Genomic DNA, 23,139 nt, shown 5'->3' with positions numbered 1-23,139 from the left:
CGAAGCGGCTCGTTCCAGTGCCGACGAAGAAAGTGCTCAACTACTGGAAAGGCCAAAGGAAAGCGTCAGCCTCAATCATGCTCCAAATGAGGCTCAATATCATCGGATTGAAACGATACCTTTGGCGAATTGAAGTCGAAGACTCGCCCAGGTGCAGTTGCGACCTCGGACAGCAGCAGCCAAGGCACGTGCTGCTAGAATGCCCGTTATTTGAAGACGAGCGGAAAGACATGCGAGAAGCGCTTGCCAAGGCAGGCGTGGACACGTCTCTCTCGTTCAACCAGCTCATGCAGGAGCGAAGTGCAGTTCCAGCAATCTCCGCCTTTATGGAGAGAACTCGACTACTCGGGCAATTCCACAACGTTGATCAAGACGCCATGGGACTCGAACAGCAAGAACAACCAGTATAATATCAACCAGGGCAGTGTGGTGGTGGTAGATGAAACGTGGATCGCAGGAAGACGGGCCAGGTCCCCCTCTTCCCTCGAGAGGCAGAATTGCGCAGCAGCGGCTGACCGGCCGGGAATAGTCATGTATCTGGGGATGGCGTGTGAGGCGGAAGTGAGGCGAAAGTGAGGGCAAAGTGAGGTGGGAGTGAGAGAATTGAGGACAAGGTGCGAGGGAGATGGAATGAGGACTTGGTGCGAGTGGGAATTGCGAGTTGCGGAGATGCGGAGGTGCGGCGGGTGATTCTGCCGTGCCAGGCCGCCTCCATTTTTGTATTTACTTCTTGGCGGGCAATTGCGGGCAGAACGGGCTACCGCCGGGCACACCGCCCTGCGGGAAGCCCTAACTTCCGCCTCATCCACGTCCGCCTGGGTGCAGGCACCATTTCGCTGCCGGGCAGGCCCGGGAGCACCCCCGCATAGCGGCCATTACTAGAGGCAAGCTAGATCGGGTCAATGAATACTACTACTACTACTACTAAATATAGGATTATAATTAAACTATCTATAATAATATACTTAATTAAGATAATAAATTAACGCTAATTAAATTAAAGAGAGCCTATCTAAGCTATATTAATAATATATTATAATCTTTTAAGCTTATCTTTAACCTAATTAGAACCTTATTCTATTAAAATTAAACTTATATAATATTTAATCTCTTAGAGTTTACAAGGCGTCTATAGATTATTAGTTACTTAACATATTAGATTAAAGTAGTTTCTTATATTATATTTAGCGCTTATTAAGATAATAGTTTTCTCTTAATTTTTCTATATATATAAAACTAATAAAGTAGTAATTATTATAAAAGGCTAAATAATTAGGCTAATTCTATTATATTTAGCTTATTTTAGTTAGATATACTAGCTAGGGCTTACTAATAATATATTTTAAATTTAGATAGTATATTTAATATATTTTAGTAGAGAAATAGGATTAAAAGGTAGAAATTCAATGAATTAGTATAGTTTAATAATTTAATACAGCTAACTAAGATAGGACTTAGTTTGTATGCTACTAGTAGTTAAAATGTATAATAGTTATACATAGTACTAAAACTTCTAGAATTTAACTAAAAGACTATATAAAATTTAAGCTTTATAGGTATGTAATAATATATAATTTAGTATAGTATGATAGATGAAAGATATATATATTTAATAGATATGGGGCTAAAATAGGATTTAAAATAATATTTATAAGTAGTATATTACCTTAACTATCTAATATAATTCCCTAAGGTTAGTAACTAATTACTATATCAACCTAAGATAAATAATGATTAGAGAAAGGCTAGATCTAAATAAGATAAATTATTAAAAATTATAATTTAAGTTTAGGATATAATTTTTACATAATTTTAAATCTAATCTATACTAATATAATAGTCTAAATTAAGATAATCTCTTCTCTTATACCTATTTTTATCTTTATTTTCTATACCTTAAAATTCTCTAAGATAATATATAATAGCTTAATCTAATAATATAATTTGAACTATCTATTATAACTATCTAAGATTAGTGATAATTTCCTTACTAATCCTAGATATTTATCTTTATTTACTTTATCTATATCTTATAATCTAATGTCTTAACGTTTAAAACTCTATACTCTCTTATTTATTCTATCTAGTATAACCTAGGCTAAAATAAAATAATTATAATCTAATTGAACTAAAAGAGTATAAATATATAAGTGTATTAGATAAATAGTAATTAATTTATATAATTAGTAAGTGAGCTAAGGGACTATAATAAATAAGATAATAACTTAAAGAATTAATACCTATAAGAGTATTTTATTTTATCTTCTATATATACTTATTAATACATCTTTATTATAGATCTTAAGTATCTATAAATTATATACTATTATAGTTCTGAAAACTAAGTTTATTATAACCTATAAATATATATAATAGGTAATAATTATCCCTATAAAATAAATTATTCTAAGAATCTTTTATAATAAACTAACCCTTTTAAAAGATTATCTTATAGTTATAATAATCCTTCTGAACTTTATTTACTATAGATGATAATATAAAATGCTATAATTAGTAAAATATATGAATTTTAGTTTCTTTTATAAAATTATGATAAGTAAAGAAAGAGCTTACAATATAATATATATTATCTTTATCTATAGACTTCTAATTAGTAGAGGATAAAAGGTATATTTACTATACTACCTAACCCCTTTAGATATATATATACTACCTATATTTATATAATATATAATCACTTATAACTCTTAGTTCTTATCTATATTTATCTCTATCTAAAATCATAACCTAAATAAACTATATCTAGTGATAAGCTTAATATATCTATGAATTAGTCTATTTTATACTATAAAGGAAGAAAGAGGTAAATAGGCTCCTAAAGCTTACCCTTAAGCGCCTAGATAAGATAATTTTATAAATTAATAATTGATTAAATACTAAGCCCTAAAATATAAAGTGATATATAATACTCTATAACCTAGAGTTTATAAAGAGATACTTTATCTATCCCTTAAATCTCAGGGAATAGTCTTATATCTTACTATATAAAAACCTCTAATCCTTAATCACTATAAAGGATAATAACTTATATAAGCTTATTTTTATAAAGGCTAGACTATTAATAATTAGAGGAGAATTATCTTTAATAGTAAGTCTTTATTCTAATTTAACTTCTATTTAGTACCTGATATTTTATGATATAAGAATAACAAATATTATAAGACTACTATTATTAAATAGATATCCTAATATAAAGAGATAATAGTCTCGGTATATCATACTAAAAAATAAAAGATCTAATTATAATTTGGGATTCCACCTAGAGAACCCTAAACTTGAAATATTTTATTAAGTATATTATACTTAGAATTAACTAATTAGATTTTTAGATCTTTAGGACTTTTATAAAACTAATACTTTTTTTATATAAGATAGAAAGAGCTTTTTATTATTTATTATTATATAGAATAATAGATAAATTATTTAGCCTTAAAACTATTTTATAGAATATTTAAATATAAATCTAAGTGTTATTTTCTTTAAGACCCTTTAGTAATATAAAATTAAGGCTTAAAGCTCTAATAGTTATTATAAATAATATATTAAATAACAAGATATTAGTTAATACTATTTAATAATCTACATTAGATAATATTACTTAGATTATAGTGAAAAAAGCCTGTTAGATCTATAAAGGCTCATCCTATAAATAAGTTAAGTATAGTTAATTAAGTTATATTCTTAGTTAACCTACATAAATTTATAAAATTATAAATAAAGTCTTATTATCTACATTAACATTAGTTCTTAATATAAAGAGGTATAATATGAACTTTACTCTAAATTAGTTAAATTTAAGTATTTTAGAACTTTATATTTCTTATTCTTTATTATGTTACATAATTTCAATCTATGTTTAATACTTTTATAAGAAATATAGTTAGATAAAATTAACATTAAATAACAAAAAAAGTATTAGGGTAATTATATTAGTTAGATAATATAACTCTTCTTTAAATTTAAAAATAATTTTTTAAAGATAAAAGATATCATGGTCTATTATCTTTAAGGTCCAGAAGTAAATTAAAATTTTTTGAATTATCAATTTCTTAACCCTAAAGAAAGAAGGCTACTTAAGAAAGAAGATATTAACAGTAATTTAAGCTAATTAAGAAAATAGGTAATACTTAAGATAGCCTTCATATTAGTAATTAGAAAAACTAATCGCGATCAAGATATTAATTAATTTTAAAGGATTATAAAGTCTTTTACTAAATCTATCTTATTAGAATAGGATTAAACAGGATATAATATTTAAAGGGAAAAGATAATAAATAGTATTATATAATAAAATTATGTACTTTCTTATAGTAATGAGTTTTTATCTCTATCACATTTTTAATCATTATTAATATTCTCTTTAGATATTGTTAACTTTACCCTTTTGGTATTTTAAAGAGAGAATTGATATTATATCTTAAGATATCCTTTTAGTTTAAGTATCTAATAATAAAACTAAATAACCATTTAATACTATTTATAATATTTATCACTATTATAAAGAAAGACTATATATCATAACTATTTAAGAATTGATAATATGCTCTTACACTTTAAGATTTAATATATAAGAAGAATAATTTAATTTTCTAAAGAAGTTATTCTCTTATAAGAAAAATAAAGTAAAAGAAGAGATAATTTAGTAGATCAGTTTACACTTAATTAGTAATGATAAGAAAAAGGATATATTAAGATAAGAGAAGACTTAATGATCTACATAAACTAAGGACTATAATAAGCCTAATTTATCTATAATAAACAAGATAGATACTTAAATATACATATTAAGGAGAGTAAATAAATTTATTAAATATAAGGATAAATATATATATAATTAGCCTTTTACTTAATAACTATACTTTATATAACTATTCTTCTACTATAATGCTTAAATAATATATAAATAAAGATTCTAATAGAAGAACCATAAAGCTATATTAATAATAACCAATAATATAAGTAATTAATTGTAAATAATCTATATAGAAAAGGCTAGTTCTATATTTATCTTTTTTATAACCTATTAAGTAACCTATATACCTACGCGGGTTTCCTTTAAGAATCTATAATCTATTTCTCTATCTATAGGGAGGATAGGGCGGGTTTCGATATAGGTTTTGTAATTTATAGTATAGCCTAAGGAGGAGGGAATAAGAGGGGAAAGCGCTAAAATCTATAATAGAGGCTATTACATGACTCTAACAATAGTTATTGAAAGAAAAGGAATATTAGGATAGTACTTTACTGTTACTATTATGAAAATTATAAAATAATAAAGAATAAGAAATTTAAAAGCTTAAAGAAGAGGTAGAAATTAGTAGAAAAAAAAGATTTAGTAATTAAATAAGATAGGTCTTTATATATAATTAATATATATAAGAATATTATAATAATAATAAAAAGATCCTAGAGAAATATATCAAAACTAATATAAATTACTTATATATTATAATATAAAATTGATCAAAGCTTAATTATATAGAAGATTTTAATTATAGTATTACTTAGATTGAGATTAATAGTAGAAAAATAATAGATAATACTATATCTGATATATTAAATTTATGATAAGATTTAAATTAAAGTAAGACTTATTTAATTCAGGATAGATAGGCTTATTGATGATATATTTCAATATGATTAGTGACTAAGGTTTATATATTATTAACCTTTAGTAATTTAAACTAGAATGATTTCACTATAACAATACTTGAGTATTTTTAGCGTTTTAAATATAAAATTTTAACTTCAAATCATTTCTATAATTTATAAATACTATAATAGTTTAAAATTAACTTTTTAAAATGGAAACTATCTAATTTAGATTATAGAATACTAACTTTTACTAATATTAAGTTTAAATATATCTTAATCTAAAAAGTTCGGAATATGGTAAGGAGATTAAAGTATTTGAAATCTTTATAAATTAATTATATCTATATATGTTCTAAAATCAAATTATAAAATGACTAATATCAAGAGCTTATTAAAGATATAATAAACATAGAGATAAGAGAATGGAGTCCTTACGTGTTCTCTGAGTTCGCACTTTATCCTTCATTTTTACCGAGATTCTCCGCTATTTCGCTTGTCACGTCATGTGATATTTTCCTTGTTTTATTTATTCTATTCGAATTCTCCTCTAAATCTCATGTATTTAGTTCTCGTATTTCGGCAGAATAGTCTAAATCTCATGCCTATTTCTTCTCCACTTTCTATCCTGAGAATTTCCTGAGAAGATCTGAATTAGGTCAGCTTGACCACGTTGCCTTGTTCGTCTGATCTAATTCCCTGAGATTGGTAATTAATCGCCCTGCCAACCTCAGACAAGATACATAGATGAGAATTATGCTAACTTTATTATAAAGTTAATTGAATCTTATAATAATTTAGAATTAAGGGTTCATATTTACCTTATATCCTAAAGAAAGTTTAAGAAAAGAAAGACTTTCAAAGATAGCTATTAATAGAAGGCTAAAATTAGATATACTTATACTTGCTTAAGCTTATGTACTTATTATTTCTAAATTATAAAAAAGCGCGTAAAGTATAATGATCTACTGTTATCATAATCTATATAATTATAATTAACTCTCTTATAGAGTCGATTTCATTAAACCTATGTATATTCTATCTAGATTTATCCTATTTTTATAGATCTTTTTATAAGTAAGATTAAAATACTTTTTCAACTATTTTTAGATGCTTATAATTTAAATACTTATAACTATAGTGTTTTGAGAATACAATAAAGAGATTAGGATATCAATCTCTATCATTATATAGCTTTTTTACTAATTATATTATTAAATGTTTAACAATTAAAGAGATATTATAATAATAGAGAACTAACTTTATTATAAGAAGAAAGGATGAGAATTATTATAAGGGAAACCAATAAGAAAATAGATTAAATATAATAAAGAATATTTACTTTATTAGCTATCTAATTCTAATTTATAATTAGATTTAAGATTAGAGAATTAGATTCTTTAACTTATATTTATTAGTATATTAGCTAAATTTCTTCGAAGTTATATTATAATATTTATAAACAGAAATACTAATATAATAGAGATTATTATCATACAAAGATAATTTATATTCAATCAATAATAAATAAAATCTTATATTATCCCTAGATACTAAAGAAATCTAGATAAAGATATTATACCTTATATATTCTTATTGTTTTTTCTAATATTACTTTATAAAGCTAGCTTTCATATTCTAAAAACTATATTAACCTTAATATATAATTTATTAAATTAGCTTTAAAGTCTTAATAAGTAAACTATTACTTGAATCTTGATATAGAATAACTACAATAATTTTTCTAAATAAGAATATAAGAAAGTATAAGAAAGAGATAAAATAGCCTAACTCATTACAATTAAGGATAGTCATCTTATGAAAATGGAGATAATTATTAATTATTAAGGGTAAAATTGATGTTCTTAGTGAAATAGTAATTTAATATTTATATCTTAATACATTATATAATCTTTATTTTATAATCTAATAAGCTTACAATAGTTAGTTAATAGTTAGTAGGCTCTTAGAGCGTATTTATATAAGCTTGTTACTTAAAGAAGTTTACCTTTAGAGTTATTAATAATTTAATAGCCTTTTTAACTCATATATTATATTTAGTATTATAAGAAGATAGTAATATATATATATATTTAATTTAAGTACTAAGCTTTAAAGTTACTTAATTCAGGTTATAAAGTATTAAATCTATTATTAAGAAGCTAGTTTTGATTATTTCCAACTTAATTACCTTATTTTAAATATCATATATATAATAAGTTCTAGTAGGTCTCAAAAATAGATAATAACATTATTAATAAATATAGTAAGATAACTTATATAATATATATACTATATAGCTATAGGATTAATAAGGTTTATATATAATAGTAAAGTATATAGAAATAGTAAGGGCTATTATAAGGATATTAATATTATAAGAGGGATATCTAGAAGAGAAATCTATACTATAAGAAACTAGAGAATTATACTATAGGGTAATTAAAGAATATTACTCAAAGTAAATAGAGAACCGAAGACTTAACTATATATAATATAAAGAGCATTAAAGATATAATCTATATGTAAAAATATCTTAGAGATAGAGTATAGATATACCCTAAGACTTAGATCTAGAAAAAGCCTATAGGATTCCTATTATAGGACTAAGTATAGGATAGGTATAGTCATGAAAAGATTTAGTCCTATCTTATAGATAGGACTAGAAGGGTATAGTCTTACTTATCTTAGGAAATAGGAATACATACCTATATGAATATAAACAGTGTAACTATAGTATAAATATAGTATAAACTTATCCTTTATCCTTTTTAGATATGTATTAAGTATCTAGATTTTCCTATTTTCTTTTAAAAGATTCTCTATGTATATATATATATAATATATTGTTAGAATTATTAGAATTATTAGAATTATTAGAATTATTAGAATTATTAGAATCATTAGAATCATTAGAATCATTAGAATCATTAGAATCATTAGAATCATTAGAATCATTAGAATCATTAGAATCATTAGAATCATTAGAATTCTACGAAAACTACTAGAATTCTACTAGAACTAGGGCTTAATATTTAGATAAAAACCATTAGATATCTATAGAAATTATCTATAATACATAAAGCTATCTAAGGTTGAGATAGATATAGATATTTATAGATATCTATGAATATCTTATAAAAGTAGGTCTATAATTATAAGTAATATTTATAAATCATATAGAATCTTTGAGTTTAGTATGATAAAAATAAGGTTAATGTACATAAAAGATACCTATCTCTTATAAATAAACTTAAAACCTTTTAGAATTCTCTTTATATTTTGACCTACATATTATATCTATATAATTTTAAATTCTTCTAGCCATCTTAGTTACTTATATATCTATCTTAGAATATATAAAAAGGTTAATATATAGTAGCAATTTATTATTCTCGCATTTATCTAAAGATTCTTTACATAAAATATCCTATTTTCTCGTCTTATTATCTTTAACTATTTTAGGGTTTAGATAATTATATTAATAGTAATAGATATCTCTTATAGAATTAAATAATTACTTAACTCTCATATTAGTTACTAAAATTAAGAAGAGATCCTAGATAATTTTATAATAATTAGGTATTTTATCTAATTTTACCTCTAGAATTCTTATAGATCTTTATTAACTAGCCTTAAGAAGGATTAGATAAAATAGATTAGATAAAGGAGACTTATTTAGTTAGAAAATATTTATTAATAATATTATTATCTATTTAATAGTTTACTAATTTATCTTTTTATTTATATGGTTTTATCTAGTAGAATTAATCACACTATATGCTCTAAAATAATATAAGAGTAGATTTATAGGGTTAATAATAGTTTTTCTCTTTAATAAGATTTTGTTTAATCTTTAAGGCTTTTTTAATACTTAATTATATAATAAGGCTCTTGATTTCTAGATTAAAAGTATTAAAGCTTAATCTCTAAAGTTAGAATTATTCTATATATATAGATTGTATCAAAGACTAGATAAATAATTTAGGAATAATAAATTATAAGCTTATGTTATATAATATAAAGTATATAGAGTATATATTATCTTTATATGGTCTAAATAAGCTTAGATTAGAGCTAATCTTGGTAAAAAAAAGATTGGATAAAAGGAAAACTTATCTTTTTTATTTAAGTTTCTTAATTAATAACTCTAAATAGTAAGAAAGGATATTATAAATAATAATATTCTTTATTTTATAAGGTATAATAAGAGAATAAGAAAATATTTATTATCTATCCTAAGATATTAGAATATCTTAAAGATTATAGATAATATAAATTTAATGAAAGCTTACCCTCTATATTTATTTATTTTATCTACACTATCGTATTCATTTTCTAATAACTTATATATACATATAAAAATATATAGGATTTTGTAGTCTACTTTTAGGTTATCCTTAATAAGAATAATATTCTCTCATATTTAATTTCCTAATTATAGTATTCTAAGGGCTAAAGTTTTCATGAAGTAAGAACGTAAATAGATATTATCTAAATTTACTTAAGTAGTAAGCTTATATATATAACTTATATTTTGAAAATAAAACTTGATTTTAGATATATATTATTAATAATAAATGATTTCAACTAAGACCTACTAATTCTTATAAATAAAGGTAATTATCATTAATAAAATAAGTAAGCTTATCAATATATCTTAATCATTAACTTCTTAAAGCCCTAAGGATAGTTATAAATAACTTATAATATCTTAATAATAATATAATAAATATATAAGTATAAATATCAAAACTATTATATTAATAGTAAAGGTTATAGAATTTTAGAGTTAAGTAATTTTTAACAATATTTTTATTTTCTTTATATTTTTAAGAAAGTTAAAAGAGAAAAGACTAGTGTAATAAAATCTATTTTTATTAGATATCTATTTATTTAAGTTAATTTAAAAATACTAATCTTATAGAGTCTTCTTTATCTAATTAGCGATAAACTATTTCCTCTTAATAGATAACTATTAAATAAAGGCTAAATATAGACGCGCCTATATACTTAATTAAGCTGACTTAATTATAATATTCTAGTCCTATTATAACTCTTATAGTTACTATTTACCCTATCGCGAAGCCTATTTTATTAGATTTATATATAATATCTAAATTAATTTACTTTTTAACTTTTTTAGATCCTGATATCTTTATATGCCTATAATTATAATATCTTAAGGATTAGATAAAGAAGTTAGGAAATTAATCTATATAAATATTCATTTATTTTTTATTAATAGATCAATATTAATAGATAGTATTATATCTTAAATAATAAATAAGAATTAACCTTCTTATTCGAATAATTTGTAGTATCACTTAAGTAGTAATAGATCTTAGGGTTAGTATATATATATTAAGAAATATAATCTAATTTCTAAGTATATCTTTTAATTTATTTAATTTACATATATTTATATATAATATAGACATAGATATAATAAATATATATCCTACCTTACGTTTTAAAATATATTTTCCTATTAGATAGCCTAGATAATAAGTAAGAGTTAACCTTCTTATTCTACTAACTTTTAATAAGTTTAAGAGTGAATAAAAGATATAGTAACTAGTTAGGGATAGATAGTCTTATTAATCTATATACTTTAACCCTTTCTTAAGAGGCGCTATAGTTCTCTAATTATGTAATAAAACTTATATCTTATATATACCTTATATACTATCCTATCTATCCTAGATAATTAGGTATAAATACTGCTTATATAGTAAAGTCCTTATACGTCTATAATAACGTAAGAAAATAAAATCATATATTATTTGAAGTATATAATATAGGTTAGATATTTTAAATTAAATAATCATAGTTAAATTATTAAAACTTATTAAGATAGATAAGTTACTTAACTTAATTAGCTAGCTTACTTATAATCTTTATTATTTTATTTAATCTAACTTATCTTAAATATAAGAATAATAAAATAAAATTAGTCTTAATTCTTTTAAATTTTAGTTTAAATTAGGATAGACCTCTATAAATATGCTTAGCGAGCCTAACTTTAGGCTTATGGCCTAGCCCGCTAAAGCTCACGAGCCTTTTTAGGGTACATAGCTTAGCCTATCTAGCAATATAGATATCTATCGATATCTACGGGTTTTCCTTAGGAGTTAAACTTTTTATACTTAACCTGTTTTAGTATACATACGTCTAATAATTGATCTTAATATTATATATCTATTCTACTATATTCTAATTACTTAATAAAATACCTATCTAGTTAATACTTATATTCCTACTAGAATCCTTAGGGATATACTAAGTAATTAATAATATTTAAATTAATAAAGAATGAACTTAATCTATAATAATTATAGGATATTATACTAAATTCTAATACTATAAAGACTATAAGAAAACCTTAAGGATACCCTATATTAATATAAAATCCTTAAAAATACTAAAGAAACTACTAAAATTATATATATTAATAATATTAGAAAGAATTCCTATATTTGGTAATAAATTAAAGTCTAGATATCTATAAGCTTAAGACTAGGCTTATATAGCCCTAGCTTATAAAAGCTCGTGAGCCTAAAATTAAGGCTTAAGTCCGCCTCTTAGTATAGATATCTATAGATATCTATATAGATAAGTGCTATTTATAGAGGTATATAGCTAGTTACTCCTATAGGAGATTAGGGTAGCCTTTATCTAGTCCTATACCCTAGATATAGGTAGTCTCTAATATACCTCTAGGGCTTCTATGCCCTTAATCATAAACTTCTCTATTTATACTATAATACATAAGTATATAATAAGAAGTAAAGTAGATATAATAGGGTCTATAAGTATTTCCTTAAGTATAGGCCTAGTAGGGTTGATCTAACTACTAACTTTTAGAAAGGTATATATTATTAAGGATTAAGAGGGCTTACTTTAAAAAGGTCTTACTCTAATCTATAGCTATAGAGAATTATTTTAAGAAGATAATATAAGCATCGATATAGCTTTAGTAACGATAGAGTAGTTTAAAAGTTTATATATAAATATAGAGGACCCACTAAGATATTTACTAAGCTTTTAAACCCCTTTAATAATATTTATATACTATTAAAATTAGAGCTTCTTAGCTATATCTAAAGTTTATTCATAAGGAAGATATAATAGTATTTAATAGTACCTAAAGAAGTAAATAGTAGAATTACAGTAGGTAATACTATATATAGAAATTATTATATTAGGTTTAAGGGTAATGAGATAATTACTAGTAGTTAGAAAGCTTCCGATAGATATTTATAAAATATTAAAATATAGTTCTATATATTATATAGGTATTAATAAGTATATATAAATATCGAAAATTTTAGTAAGATATAGTAATATAGTAATATAGTAAAGTATTTAGTATATATATATATATATCATAGGGTAGGCCTATAAGTTAATTTAGGGAAACACTATTAACTAGATATTATATAATTAGCCTTTATTTAAGTTAAATAAAAGCTAGATTCCTTTTAGTATTAAGACTTTCTATTAATAGCTATATTTCCTAAATCAACATTATTATTATTATTATATATCTAAGATTAGCAGGGTAACTAGTTACTAATCTTAGGGAATTAGATTAGATAAATAAGGTATTATAGTTAAGCTAAACTAATTTAGGGTCTTCTTAGGAAATTCTTAGGATAGAAAGTAGAGAAGAAATTAGTATAAGATTTAAACTATTCTACCGAAATATAAGAACTAAATACCTAAGATTTAGAGAAGAAATTAAATAGAATAAATAAATGAAGGAAAATATCATATAATATAACATAATAAAATAGCGGAGAATTCTAGTAAATAAGTGCGAACTTAGAGAATATATAAGGACTCTATTCTCTGATATTATAGTATAAATAGAGAAGTCTAATAGTAAGAGTATAGAAGCCTTAGGGATATATTAGAGAATACCTATATCTATAGTATAAAACTAGGTTAAGGTTATCCTAAATACTATTATGGATCATTCCTAGGTCATATGATTATACCGCTTAGCTAAAAAGACTACTATATCAACCCTTAAGGTTGATATGCCTAGGACTAATATATATAGTAGTGTATATAGTTTATTACTCCTTAATAACTATTCTCCCTCTCTCTTAGGGCATGACCCTATGCCTATAGCCCTACGTAGAAGTATATAGCATATAGTATGACTTATTATAATGACTTAGCGGTAGTAGGGCTTAGTAGCCTTAATATAGCTATATATTTAAGGATCATAATTTAGCTATATATAATATAGGCCCCTAAGTGTAAACTAGGGAATAGGGGATAACGTAATCTCATATAGCCGTCCTTTAAATTTCTTATAAGCTCTAGCCTAGATTTAGACGCGCGACTATATAGAATCTAGGCGGTGAACCCTTAAGGGTTAATATAATTGTTATAGATTATTCCTAGGTCACATAATTATACCGCTTAGCTAAAAAGACTACTATATTAACCCTTAAGGTTGATATACCTAGGACTAATATATATAGTAGCGTATGTAGTTTATTACTCCTTAATAAATACCTATAGGAGTAATTAGCTAAGCCCTATAATAATAATTAGGATCGCGGGAGAATTCTATAAGTTCTCTAGCGATTATATTACTATTAATCTAATAGTAGTATATCTAATATACTACTCTATTATTACTCTTATACTTATCCTTCTTAGGACCCTTATCCTTATATTTATATATATTATAGTATTTCCTTATATTTCTATCTAATAAAATACTTATCTTATTTTTTATTTAATTTATTACCTATAAGGTAGAACTAAGGCGAATTACTCTATAATTAGCTTTAGCTTTAATCTTCTAAAGTTATATATACCTAAGTATTAATACTATCTTAGTATTAAGGAGGCTAATCTTATATAATAAATATTACTAGATATAACTTATAGACTAATTTTATTACTATTATATCTCTTATTAATTCTAATATACTTTAGGCTATTAAGTAATAGTAAAATTAAAAAGATTTTATGATATGATATATATAGATGATATTAATAAATCTTATTTATTAAGGAGTAATAAACTATATATACTACTATATATATTAGTCCTAGGCATATTAACCTTAAGGGTTGATATAGTAGTCTTTTTGGCTAAGCGGTATGATTATGTGACCTAGGAATGATCCATAATATTATTAATTGAATTAATCTTATAAAAAAAATAATTATAATTATAATAAGAATAATAGAAGTAGAATATTATAACTAAATACTCTTTTATATATAACTATATATTTTACTAATAATATCTATATTTCCTTTAATTATAAGAATAGTATCTCTTTAAATTATTATATTTAAAATAGTATATTCTATTATTAATTAGATATATAATTATCTAAATATTAATATTAAATTAGATAATGATTTATTTATTAGTAAAAATATTTCCTTCCTTATCTTTTACTAATAAGAGATAAATAACGTATTTCCTAAGTAACCTAGACGCCTAGTTAGCCTAGACGCCCTATTAACTTTAATTAATTTAAACTAGTATAATTTACCTAGAATAATGTAATAGTAAATATCTAAGCTATTTAATTAAATTTAGATAATACATTCCCTTATAACCCTTAATATTATAGAGTATCTTAGTAGCGCCCTAGGTCATCATTTTTATGCTTCTACTTAACTAGTTAGCTAGTTAAATAAAGCTTTAATTTAACTATTTTAATTATTTTAAGCTAGTTCTCGAAGCTTAGAGATAGATAGGCCTTCTAGAGCTAATATCTAGAGCTTAAAACGTGCTATTTTTAGCTCTTCTTTTTCCACGCTAGCGCGTAAGAGCTAGTTCTTATAAGCTAGAAAAGCTATCTTTTATAATATAATTTAGTATACTTTAAATGCCTAATCTATAGTAGAATTAACTAGGCTTAGTAGGCTCTTAGAGCGCTTTTATAAGAGCTTCTTAATTAAAGAAGCTTACTTTTAAAGCTACTTATAATTTAATAATATCTTTCTTTAGCTTCCTTAAGATAGTAGTAGCATAGGCGTCTAGAGCTAGATATTAAGCTTTAAAATAACTTGATTTAGGTTATATAGAACTAAACTAGTTACTAAGAAACTATTCTTAATTATTTCTACTCTAAAAGCTTTAATTTAGGCGTCTAGAAAGGTATCTAAAAAGTCTAATTTATTAATATAATTCTAACCTTACTATATCACATCCTTAATATACTTTCTATATACACGCTTTAAGATAGTAAATTAACCTATATTAAGAGGTTATAAAAGATATAATAAGTATAGTAGTATATAGATTAGAATTATATAATTTTAAGAGTAAATTTCGTTAAATTTTAGAGTTAGATAGCTTCTATAACTATTAAGAACTAGAAGTTAATATATCCCCTTTAACCTTAAGGAAGTTTAATAGAATAAAGATCTTTTTAAGCTAGTAAAGTCTAATCTTATCTAAGGTCTATCTATTTAGACTAACCTAGAGCTACTAGTTACCTAGAAGCTTTATCTCTTTAGCCTAGCCTCTAATATAAAGTTTTCCCTTAAAGATATCTATTAAAGGAAGGCTATATCTAGATATACCTATATACTTAATCGCGGCGACCTATTTACGATTTCTAGGCTATAAAAGAGAGCGTTAACTATAATATTCTACTCTTATAACGACTTTTATAGTTACTATTAAGCCTATCGCGAAGCCTATCTTATTAAAGTTATAGATATCATCTTTATAGATCCTATACTTTAAGGTCATCTTTTAAACTAGGTTAAACTATTCTATAATAATTTTTAGGTCCTTATACTTTACCTACTTATAATTATAGCGTCTTAAGAACCTTATTCTAAGCTCTAGGTATTATTCAATATAGTTAGAAACCTAGTTTTTACTAATAGTTTAAATCGGGGTAGTTCTATATATGGCGAGTAAGAGATTAGCTATTTCTTAGAGTATAGAAGGATATAGTACTACTCTATATATATCTATAGAGATTACCTATTCTTTAAGTAAATTCTCCTTAATTTTAGTTAATTTAAACAATTTTTGATATAATTTAACGTGGTTATAGACTCTATATATCTAGTCGTGGAGCGTTTATTTAGGTATATTATATATATATACTACTTCACTAATCGATAATTTTTCCTACTTTTTCTAAGCCTAGATAGTAAGTAAGATACGACCCTCTTATTCTATCAAGTTTTGACGCTTTTAAGAGCGATCTAGTGGCATAGTGGTTGGTTAAAGAAGATAGGTCTAATTAATTAACGCGTTTTGGTTAGGGCGTCTAGGCTGACCGGGCGTCTAGGTTACTTAGGAAATACGTTATTTTCTTTTGATTATTAATAAATATAGATTCTAAAAATTTTAATACCTAATCTATTAGAAAAACATAATTTTAGTATAAGATCTTTAGAAATTTAAAGTATATATAATTTAATTAATAATCGTAATAAGTAATGTATTTCACAAGCGAGCGAGACACCTAGTCAGCCAAGACACCCCATCAACTTCTAATAACTCGAACTAGCATATTTCAGCTAAAAAACATGGAATTCAATATCTAAGCTATCTAATCAAATTTGGATAATGCGTTCTCTTACGACCCTGGATATTACACTCTAAGCACCTTAGTGGAGCTCGTCGTCGCGGTTCTTATGCCTATACTTAACTACTTAGCTAGTTGATTAGAGGTTGAAATTAAGCATTTCCATCATTTTAAGCTAACTAATTAATCTCAGCGATAGATAGGCCTTCTAGAGCTACTATCTAGAGCTTAGAACGTGCTTCTTTTTACTTAATTTTCTTATACCTAGCTCGTAATAGCTCGTTTTCTTAAGTAGATAGCACTAAAACCTATAAAGCCTAAAGCCTAACCTAACCTAACCCATAAATAGGTTAGGTTTTAGGCCTATTACTTAGCCTAAGGCCTATATATAGGGGCCTATTAGGGGCCTATTACACTTTAAATAGTGTATATATCTACTTATTTTAGTATAATATAAAAAAATATATTTTTAGGTATTTTATATACTTAAGCTTAGTAACTATGATTAATTTTAGAAGTAATTTAATTAAAGAATATTAATATTAATAAACTATTTAAGGTGTAGGATAAATATATTAGTTATCCTTAAAATACCTAGGATATGTCCACGTCCTTACTAATATATGTATTAGGGTATTCTTCCTCTATTACTAGAAGAGTTTTATTATTATTATTACTACTATTCTTACTATTCTTACTATTCTTAAGGAATATTATTTCTAACTTCTTAGGCCCCTTCTCCTTATTACTAATTAGGTCAAGATCTTATATTTCTAGTTAAATATCTTTTTCCTCCCTTTTTAACTTACTCTTATCTAGAGAGTAGTACTCTTATTAAAGTATAGACTCCTCCTCTTAGATATTAAATCTTAATATATAGAGGAAAATACATTAACTCTTAGATAGTTTTAAAACTTAATCTATTATAGTAATAATAATAAATATCTTATATAATATTAAATAAATACTTAATATTAGTATTAGTTACTAGGATTAAAAAAAAGTATATTATATATAAGATTTATAGTTACTAAGAATTAATACTAGTATCTTCTCTGGAAATTAAGAGGTAATTTATTAGATATATTTAGACTTTTATAATTAATATTTTAAAAAATCTTAAAAAGAAAATAAGAGCTTACTTATTACTATCTAGATATCTAGTAAGCTTATTATTTTATATAATTTACTTTAGCTTATCTTTCTTTAATAGATTATTAAAGCTATTATATACTATTTATTATATAAATATTAAAAATATTATTAATCTATTTTTATTAATAAGGCGTTTTTAGTAAGATACTAAATAGATTTAAAAGCTCTTTTAATAGCGTTAATATTATTTATTATCTTAGTTATCTATTAAAAAGAATTTTAATTTTTTAGATAGTATAAATATAGTACTAATTATATAAAGATTACCCTTAATTAAATCTGTTGTTAAGTAATATTATTTAAGCTTTTTAAGAGTAGCCTTAAGTACTTAATTTCTATAGAACCCTTTTTTAGCAAATTAGGAGATAAATTCCTTAAGGTATTTCAAAAGTTAGTTATAGATCTTAAAGATATAGTATATTATAATATTCTTTATCTTTAAGAGCTATATAATAAAGTTAAAGAATAGATATATAATCTAAAGAAGATAGTTAATCTAATACTACTTATCTTTATTAAGTATAAGATCTAAATAATCTTATTTAGTATAGAATTCTAGTATATCTTAATATCTTAAATTAGATAGATTTTAGGGATTTTAGTCTAAAAGGAAAAGAAGGTATCTTAATATTAAGGGCTTATATTTATATAGATTATAAGAGACTAGATCTAAGATAAAGTTAGTAAGATATAAGAAGATCTATCAAATATATATTAAGTATATATAGAGTATATATTATATATACTAAATATATATATATATATAAAGAGAGGAGAATTAGGTAATAAAGATAGAGAATATAAGTAAAGTAAATAGACTAGAGAAAGGTAAGTATATTTTATTAAATATATTATAGATATCTTACTCTATTATATTTATATAGGTATATTAAGATTATAGTAGTCTATATTATTTTAGCTATTTTATTAGTTAATATAATATTTATCTTACTAAGGAGATTATTTAAACTTAGTTAAATAATATATATAAGATATAGAATATAGACTAATATTATACCCTTAGATATTAATTACTATAGAATACTAATTAATATATTACTATTAGATATATTATTAGTAATAATTACTAAAACCTAATTCTAGGTTTTATATTTTTTTAAGGATATTAAAGATAATAGTACTAAGATTAATACTAGTATATCTATCTATAAGTAACTTAAACCTAGGTAATATTCTATAGTATCACTAATCTTAATTAATAAAATAGCTATTAATAGCTATAAATAACTAGTTAAATAAGGATATCTAGCTATCTAGTATAATTAAGAGCTTTATATTAATAAGAAGCTTATAGAGGATATCCTATTATTAATTAGATATAGAGATATATAGCTAATACTATATTATTTTTATAAAAAGAATATAAGATATAGATAAGATAGATTAGACCTTTTAGATAAGCCTATAGAATCTTAGACTCTTAATAAGCTAAAATAGAAGTCTCTTAATTATAATAAAGATAATAAGCTCTTCTTAATTATCTTAATAGAATTTATTTTTTATAGAGATATCTAATATCTATTTCCCTATTAATATTAATATATAATTAGATTTAGATTAAATTATTAATAAGTAATAGATATTATAGTTCCTTATCTTTATAAAGTCTATAATAGTTCTATAAACTTTTAGTTAACATAAAGATAAATAGAGGTTTTAATATATCTTACTATTATAGAGGTTCCTTAATCCTTAATAGGATTTATTTACCTATACTATATAAGGATACTTTATATTACTTATATATTACTTTTAGTATATTACTAGTATTATATATAACTTAGTTAAATTACTTCTATATCTAAGAAGTAATTAGAGTCCTATTAAATATCTTTTTTCTTCCTAAAATTAGTCTTAAGCTACTATCTTATCTACTTTATATAATTTATATCCTAATAAAATAAATAATCTTTTTTAGGATTTAGGCTAATATAGATAAAGAAAGAGGGGGCTTATAAAGGAGGTATTTTAAAGAAGTTTAGCTTAAAAGGATCTAAAGTATATTAGCTATTAGAGAGATTAGGGGTAAATAAGTTAGTAATATTAGATAGAAAGTAAGGGGGTAGATTATTGTAATCTATATCATATATTAATAATAAGAGAGTATTACTTTATTAACTCTAGGATATAATACTAGTAGATAATAGAGGGATAATAAAAAATAAAAAGAGATATATAAATAATAATAATAACTAATATCTAAATTAAACTTATTAATAAAATAGATTTATAAAAAGCTTATCTATATAAAGTCTATTAGAAAGCCTATAAAGTCTATAAAATCCATAAAAAGCCTATAGAAAGCCTATAGAAAGTCTATAAAAAACCTATAGAATATCTAAGTATCAGTACTTTATCCTTTATATATTATAAATATATATTTCTATTATACTTTAAGCTTATTTCTACTATATACTTCTCTTCTAAAGATTTCTCTTACTAGAAAAAGAGGATATAGTCTTTTAATTATAATATATTAAGAAAAGTAAATTAAAGTTATTAATAGATAAAATTAAAAAAAGAATAATTATTAAAGATATATAAGAGTATTCTTTACTTTAACCTTATTAATCTATTACTATCTTTATTTATTACGCCTAGTTATATAAATATATACTCTACTTCCTAAGTTTCCTTACTTTCTTTAAAGATAATAGTATAGTCTTCTAATTAGTTTATAAGGAAAAAGAAATTAAAGTAATTCTAAATAGCTAGAATTAAATAAAAATAAATTATCCTAACTTAAGAATATAGAATATAAATCTAGTATCTATCTTCTCTTATAATCTTAATAATAAGAAGTTTTAAATAGACTATATATATTCTTTTTATATTTTACTTATTCCTTTTATATAATACTAATAAGTTATAACTAACTTAGAAGAGAGGACTCTACCTTCTATATAATATAGGGAAGCTACTTCTATCGATTTCTCGCCTCTCTCAATAACTATATACTATATATATCCTATTAGTCTAGCCCCTAATTACCTATATAAATAATCCCCTTTAGCCTACCTCTATAGGATCTAAGATAGGATATCTAGGATACTTAGGCTTAGGCTACTTAGGCTTAAATTACTTAGATTTAGACTACTTAATATCTAGCTATTAATAACTAGGCCCTTTAGGACTAGGCTATTAAGGACTAGGCTACCTAGGATTAGGCTATTTAGGATACTTATACTATTAAGGACTAGGCTACTTAAGAGGCCTAACTTACTTAAGACTAGGCTAATATAATTATTAAGACTAATTAGATTACTAAGGTCCTTTAATTTACTTAGAATTAATATAATTAAAAGGGTTAAGGACTAACTTAGTTTTAGAATTTTAGGGCTATACTTGCTACTATAGCTACTAGGGCTCTTAGATAAGCTACTTAGGGGGCTAAGGCTACTTAGGCTTAGATATAAGTTAATTAGGATACTAAGGCTACTTAAGCTTAGGAACTAATTAATAGGCTACGCCATAACCTATCTAACCTATAACCTGACCCGAACCTAACCTATAATTATGGCGGGTTTAGGTTGGTTTTCTTAACCCATATATGGGTTATAGGTTAAAGGTTTAAACCTAACCCAAACCTATATAACCCGAACCCGACCCATTTTTAGTGTAAACAGTGTAAACATGAATTATGTAAAATTACGCATATTTTACTCTTGAAATAAGGTAGTTCTACTTAACAAATTTAGTATATAAATAATAATATATGGTTAAAACCATCTAATATTATAGTATATAAGATAAGATATAGAGAAATACTATATGTAGTAAAATTAAGTAATATATATATATAGGCTATAGAAAAAATAGTGCATCTCCCTTTTATGAAATATATATATCTTTATTATTACTATAAATATAGCCCCCACTTATCGAATTTAGTAAATATAAGGTTATATATGGTAAATAAGTCGTAAAGATAGCTTATATTATAATAATTTATTAGTATAAAAGGGTATATAGTCTATATAAAGGTAAGAAAATTCGTATTAAGAAATATAAGTATATATAATTAGTAGGAATTTTATGTATACTAAGACCTTAATTTTATGCAAAAATGGGTTGAAATGGGTTATAAATAGGTTTTTAAATTAGAATTTATAACCCATTAGGTTAGGTTCGGGTTTAAGCTTATAACCCATTTACGGGTTATGGCGCAGACTACTAATTAATAAATAGGCTTAGGTTTTAGTAGCTAAGTCTTAGGTAAATATAAAAGGATCACTGTATATACCCAGAGATAGAGGAGGGGACCTAATAATAGGACTACCTATACCCTTATTAATAATAGCTAGATAATATTATCCTTATAATATACTAAGATAAATAACACTATTAAGGATTCCTAGTCCTACTTAATATAAAAGGGGTTAGGGTTTAAGAAGAATAGATCCTAAATCTCTATCTCTACGTCGTTCTAAGTTACTATATATACTATATAATCTTTAATCTTTAGATCCCACTTAGGATCTAAGAACTCCTTAGGTTCTAAGAACTCCTTAGGTTCTAGGATCTAAGACCTCCTCTAGATCTAATACCTTTTCTATTACTAAGACCTCGCTAGGACCTAAATGCTTAGGATCTAAGTACTTAAGATTATTAGATTAACTAAGAGAAAGAATTGTATAATTTTTCTTTTAATAAAAAATCATTTAGGAATAATATACTTATATTAAATATAATTTATAATAGTACTAAATCATATAGTATTAATTAGTAGTTTTATATATACTAAGACTATAGTTTTTATGGGCCCCTATAAAAAGCGTAAAGTCTATAGTAGGTTAGGCTTAAGGCTTTAGGC

At 23.8% G+C, this 23,139-nt stretch overlaps 2 protein-coding genes across 2 annotated transcripts; one reads left to right on the top strand and one right to left on the bottom strand.

Moving 5' to 3' along the window:
* Positions 1–77: 77 nt before the first annotated feature.
* On the top strand, positions 78–410 carry N7484_007724 (uncharacterized protein; the record flags this gene model as incomplete). The annotated part of the gene is made up of 1 exon (XM_057118111.1): positions 78–410. The coding sequence occupies one exon, from the start codon at positions 78–80 to the stop codon at positions 408–410; it is 333 nt and encodes a 110-aa protein (XP_056971146.1).
* A 119-nt stretch (positions 411–529) lies between these two features.
* N7484_007723 (uncharacterized protein) lies at positions 530–715 on the bottom strand (the record flags this gene model as incomplete). Its single annotated transcript, XM_057118110.1, has 1 exon — positions 530–715. One exon carries the CDS (start codon positions 713–715, stop codon positions 530–532), a length of 186 nt encoding a protein of 61 aa, XP_056971145.1.
* Positions 716–23,139: the final 22,424 nt, after the last annotated feature.

This window comes from Penicillium longicatenatum, assembly GCF_028827895.1.
Source record: "Penicillium longicatenatum strain IBT 33135 chromosome Unknown contig_4_segment0_segment0, whole genome shotgun sequence".
Classification (NCBI taxonomy): Eukaryota; Fungi; Ascomycota; class Eurotiomycetes; order Eurotiales; family Aspergillaceae; genus Penicillium; species Penicillium longicatenatum.
This window is presented reverse-complemented; position numbering and strand designations above follow the sequence as displayed.